This window comes from Kogia breviceps, chromosome 13, assembly GCF_026419965.1.
Source record: "Kogia breviceps isolate mKogBre1 chromosome 13, mKogBre1 haplotype 1, whole genome shotgun sequence".
Taxonomy (NCBI): domain Eukaryota; kingdom Metazoa; phylum Chordata; class Mammalia; order Artiodactyla; family Physeteridae; genus Kogia; species Kogia breviceps.
In genome coordinates this window covers 50,054,318-50,060,317 of record NC_081322.1, presented here as the reverse complement: position 1 = coordinate 50,060,317, position 6,000 = coordinate 50,054,318, and the positions used below count along the sequence as shown (strand labels likewise).

The window sequence follows — 6,000 nt, the reverse complement described above, 5'->3', positions numbered from 1 at the left end:
ATACAGCTGACTCTTGAACAATCGGGTTTGAACTGTGTGGGTTGACTTATATGCAGATGTTTTTCAATAGTAAATAATGCAGTACTACAGAATCCCTGGTTGGTTGAATCCTCAGATGTCAAACCGTGGATACTGAAGAACTGGGGATTCGGAGTGAGTATAAATTATACTAGAAAATGCCTACCACACAGAGGGTCGGCACCCCCTAACCCCTGTGTTGTTCAAGGATCAACTGTATATATATTCAGAATTCATATGATAAAAAAGGATGGTTATAGTTTACCTCATATACATAATATTCTTAATATTTCAGTTATTTTAATTGCATTAGATCTCTATCCTTTCAAGTTTCATTAGTAGGAACACAAAACTTTTTATCTTTGGTGCCAACTTCCAAAATAGCAACACGTTTTTCTCTTTGCTTTTACTCTTATTTCAATAAGTATTGAAATATTTTACACAGTCTCAGCTTCACACATACTTTTTTGGTGCATATAGTGGCATGCCCTTCAGTTGGATAAAAACATGTAGAAAACCTGAGTAAATGATTTTTTCAAAACACTGCTTAGAGTTGAGTGGAAGTTGGCAGAGTTTTGGAATAACAGTAAGTATAAAACTCACAAAGGATTGAGATATATCAGCAATAGTTCATACATTTCTTGGAACTGTATAAAAAAGTTTGGTATTTAATAAATGCTATACCTAATATGAGAGTATGGTAAGTATAAATCATGAAAAAAAAGGATACTTTCACTGGTTCTATAGCTTCTGGTAATTCATTTTAGAATTTACTTTTGTAGGTTTCTTTTTGAACCTATACTATGCATGCGTCGTATTACATGAACTAATGTACATCTAAATCACAGAAAGGAACCAGTCACATTTTTTTTTTTCATGTTTCTGTCACTTTCTATCCTTAGAAACAGTGGACCCTTGGCCAATTGCTCATGATTTGGAGAAATAAGTGGAACTCTACCCAGGGGACCCTAAATGTAAAACTGCAATCTGATAAATTACAAAACAGCTGTGGTAAGTGATAGGTTATACACCTAGATGTAATTTAACCTCTAAAAGTTTTAAGCAGTATTTCCCAATTACAGTGTGCTTAAATACAAATATGAGGCCTTTGTTAGCAAACATCCGAAACAGGAAGAAGCATCACTGGACTCAAAGCCTGTTGAGGGTTACGGACCTGCTTTCTGGTTTACCTGATTCATCGGCCATGCGCAGAGCTCACCTCCTTCTACAGTGCCCGACCAATATTTATTAAATGCACTATTTTAGATCTAAATATTGGAAGGATTATAAATATTGCCCATGAGAAGTAAGATTTAAAAAGAGATTGCTGCACCCTTTTTTCCTTCTCAGGATACCTGCTCCTGCACTATGGGTTCAGGTGAAGGGTGGGAACTGACCAGGCGGAGGAGGAACGCGAAGGTTTAGGGTATAAGGCAGTTACACTCTTATTACACACTTTCGTGCCACTTTCACTCCTTTCTAATTGCTTATCTGAAACATTGGGCAAAATTTACAGCCCCTCCCTGAACCTTCTGGTACTGAGTACCTTGGGGCTTTTCTCCTGCTTTTTTCTGCGCAGGTCTCCATGTCGTAGATATTTTGGTACCTGTTCTCTCCCCACCCCCACCCCCCCAGGCATTGAATTTGCGGGTTGAGGAAAATGACCACTTCTCTATCCTCCACAGTGATCTATAAACGATGCTTATGGAGTGATCTATAAACGATGCTTATGGAGTGCATGATGACAACTTTAATCCCAATCCCAAATGAGACTGGCAGTCCCTCAGCCCCTCCCGAGGAAACCTCTTTCTTCACAAGCAGTCGTGAAGGGAGGGCAGGTCTTCCACGCCCTTTTCTGAGATATGCCCTGCAGGCCCTGAGGGATTACCCAAGGTGCGTGGGGGGAGGGGAACCAAAAGACTAGGCCCGGGGCCAAGTTTCCTCCCTCTCCTCATCTCGCGGGGCGCGGGGATGGGGAAGGAGGGATGCAGCTGGTATGTCCCAGCGACCTATTCGCCACCTGCGGAGAAAAAGGGAATAAAGGTACCCACTGGGACCAGTCCGCAGCCGCGCCCGGCGCAGCGCACGCCTTTTGTAAGCGCCCGAGGCCCCGCCCCCACCAGGGCCCGCCCCTCCCCGGCTCGGGTTCGGGCTCCCCCGGCGGAGGGGGGCGGAGAGAAGCCGCAGCTGCAACTTCGCCTGGAGTCTCTGAGGCTGGGCGCAGCCGGGGACCGACTCGCCGACATCGCGGAGACGCCGCTTCCCCGGCCCGGGCCTCAACCGAGCCGGCTCGACCATGGCAGCCGCCGCCGCGGCGAATCCGGCCCCTGCGCTCCCCGCCCGTCGCTGAGCGGCCGTTAACCACTCGCCGGTGCCGCAGCGGCGCAGGCTCCGGACAAGTTTCCGCCGCCGGAGGCGAAGGCAGGGAGGACGGACGTGGGGAGTCGGGCGCCCCCGGCCCACTTGGCGCTCTCGCCCGCGATGTGGGGGCGCTTCCTGGCCCCGGAGGCCGGCGGCCGGGACAGCCCTGGCGGAGCCCGCAGCTTCCCGGCGGGTAAGTAACGGGGCAGGCCCCCGGCTGGGGTGGGGGTCGCGGCCAATCGTGGCGCCTCGGGACCCCGCCGCCGCTCCCCTCCCTCCTCAGGCCTGGCTTCCCCCTGGCCGCCCGCCCCCGACGCCGCGCGCTGGCCCGCCAGCCCGGCTTCCTCGGGGCTGCTGACGCCCGGCCCCGCGGGCTGACTTCTGGAGCCCCGCGTCCCCGGCCCTGTCCGCCCTGCATCGCGGCACACCGGCTCGGCGCGGCTCGGTGTCCGGGCCGCTCCTCCTCGGGCCGCAGCCCGGGCGCCCCAACTTACAGCTCTCTTGGGCCTCCTCGGGTTAGGCTTTGTTGTGCGTCCTCCTCCCTTTTTCTTGTGGGGTGTGTGGCCGACGTGGGTAACGGGGCTCACGGAGCCCCGGGTGGGAAGGTCGCTGCGACCGTGCTGCAGCGGCGGCGGCGTGGCGCGCGCCAGGGGGACCGGGATCTGCTGCAGCCGCGTCCGCACACCCTACTTTAGGGCGCGTTTTGGGGCGGAAGGAGGCTGCTGGTGATGCCTTGGCTGCAAGCGCCCGCCGGGGGGTCCAGCCCCTCACTGCGACCTGGTCACCGCCCAGCAGCCCTCTCTGGAGGACATGTCCTGCCAAAGCCAGTCGATCTTTGAGCAATAGGGGTGTTAATCCGTTTGCCTGTCCCTGGCCCTTTCAAGGAAAATTGGGGGTTTGCCGCGTTGGGTGTATGAAGAGAGCTGTTTGTAACGCACAGCCATTTCATGCCTGCATCACTGAAAAGTTGTGTAGGAGCCGCCAAATTAGGATAAATCGTCCCCTAATTTGTGATATAAAAAATAAGGCTTGGGTTGCCTGTGACAGGTTATCTGACGTTGACGGTTCTTTCACGCACTTTAATCTTAATTGAATTTTGAACCCCCCATGAGAAGCTGCAAGTTATATGGACCATTTATCCAGAAAAAACCGCCATATGTACTTACACAAAAATTTTCCTACAACTTTAGGTGCTTCTAGGACTCCTATTAAGTAACCTTGTTACACAAAATGAGCTCTACTTGTGTAACTGACATTTTGGTATACATTTTCAAAGCTGTTTGCGAAACAAAAAAGCAGAGGCATTTGGGAGTGGTTTTTTGTTGGTAGTATTTTTGCTATTTAAAAAATATCAGGCACAAACTCAGATTTCTATTAAAATTTCAAATAATGCAATTCTGTGATAGTTTAGAAATTTGTGATGTGTGGTTTGTTTTAGACATATATAATTCTGTCATCTTTATTTAGGGTGTAATTGACAAATAGAAATTGTATTGATAGATACATTTAATATGTGCAACTTGGTTTTGATACACACACACACACACGCACATTGTGGAATGATCTCCACAATCAAGCTAGTTGACATATCCATCACCTCATAGTTAGCATTTTTGTGTGTCGTGTGTTTGGTGAGAAAACTTTAAGGTCTACCCTCTTGACGCATTTCAAGCATACAATACAGTATTGTTAACTATAGTAGCATACTGTACGTTAGATCTAGACATAAAAATTTTAAAATCCAGAGTTAGATTTGAAATCATTCTCTTAAATTTGGTCCTGCAACACTTTTAGAAATAATAGAATTGAACGTAGGCATGAGTTTAGTAAAAAAATCATATAAGTAGGAAATTATTTTCTCTGAAATGTATACCATTTGTCCTAAGAAGAGGAGACAGCACTTGAGAGGCTTTTGATACTCACTGGGTGCTTACAAACTCTGCAATCAAAGTAACTTCAATGAGTGAGAAGGTACTTCATTATCCCTAGAGGCTGGAGGGAATGGTTTCAGTTTATCTGTACATGTCAGAAGCCATCTGTAATGTCTTTGTAACCTAACCTCTTAAACTTTATTTGTAATAGTAACATGTTTGAAGGCTTAATATCCCCCAAGCATTGTATCCATTTTTCCATTGTTTTCTATGAAGAAGAAAACATCATAGTGCTTAAACATGTTTAATTAACTGAAGGAAGGACTTTGAGGTTATATTGCACCCTCTAAACTTTTGCTGTGACAAAGAATATAGTGGAAGAAGATACTTTATAAATACTACCCAGTTTTAATAAATTTGGACAGTATATCTTTACAACAAATATATTTTATCTGACCTTTGACAGTGAAACCTTTGGTAAGTCAGGACATGCCTTTCCAATAAAATTTTTTTTTCAGCTACATGCTGAGAATAGATTACTTTTACAAAATAGTGATATAATTATGTTTATTCTCTTTTTGAGCCAAGCAAATCTTGAAAATTTTTTTAGTTTAAAAATTTATACCTTAGATGAAAAACTTGTGTGGTTTCTTTAGCAAATGAGCAGACGGTGAAGGTCAAGATAATGACCTCTGAATTGGTTCATGTAGGCATTTTTTCTTAGAATTTAAAGGAAATTTATATATTTGAAACACTGTCCAGTCTTATCTTTTGACTACCTTGAGCGATTTTAGAGCTTTTCTGAAAGCAGAAGGAACCAGTCTTCTGATTGAATTTATCAGCAATCATTTTGGTTTTGATGGCCTGTGTGAAGACAGAGATATGTAAATTATTTCTGGTATTTAAATGAGTTTGTCTCAGTATGTGGGTTAATTCTAGGTATCCTAAAACTGGTTTGTTTATACAGTTATGTAACTAAAGGCAAAACCATTTGTTTTTTAGAACCAGTGTTATAAAAAATTGGAGAAGCTTTCTTTTTAAGGTAATGGCAGTTAAAACAAGTGGGAGTAATCAGCGTGGTTTGGAAAATACTGAACTTTTGACCTTTTCTTTAGGATTTAATTTTGTTTTGGCTTTACCCACAGTTTTTCAACTTTACAGAGATAATTGTTATAAACGAAAATAAAATGAATATTTTCTTATATTTCCATACAAAGATCAAACAAAAGGCCCCCCTCCCCCTCCTTTTATTTTCAATTGGCAAGTGTGGTTAGAAAGCTAATTTTAAATAGAACAAATGTTATGTCTTTTATGCATTTGGTTGAGTGCATTTGAGAAGATCCTGTTATTCAAAATGTATAATAGTTTCAAATTTGGATGAAAGATAGATGTATTTCCCTTAGGTTTTAAAAATCTAGTATGATATGGGGATATTTTGAGTACTTATACTTAGGTATACTGAATTTGTTCCCTTTTATAAATCATACTTTCAAAATATTAATACATTTAACCCTTAAAACATTTGGAGGTGGGATATGATAGTTTTCAAGTGTGCTGAAAAGAAAGTGTTATAGAAAATACTTACATGATCTGAAGAAGTGTCATTTGTTCAGTGCCTCAAGCTTTAAATCTGCCTTTTCCTAGTTGATTCCTAGCCATAAGGTGTTTAGTGATGTCATAATGACGGTGGTAGTAACTGGTATGATTATGTCAAATACAAAGTTTTTCTGTGGTTCTGAATTAAATGGAC

General features: G+C 43.8%; 1 protein-coding gene across 1 annotated transcript in view; it reads left to right on the top strand.

Moving 5' to 3' along the window:
* Positions 1 to 926: 926 nt before the first annotated feature.
* CEP85L (centrosomal protein 85 like) overlaps positions 927 to 6,000 on the top strand; it is a 159,291-nt gene continuing 154,217 nt past the window's right edge. Inside the window, 5 exon segments of the mRNA XM_059083874.2 lie at positions 927 to 1,028; positions 1,980 to 2,027; positions 2,029 to 2,182; positions 2,185 to 2,383; positions 2,385 to 2,572. Coding sequence (XP_058939857.2) covers positions 948 to 1,028; positions 1,980 to 2,027; positions 2,029 to 2,182; positions 2,185 to 2,383; positions 2,385 to 2,572 — 670 coding nt within the window. The 5' untranslated portion in view covers positions 927 to 947.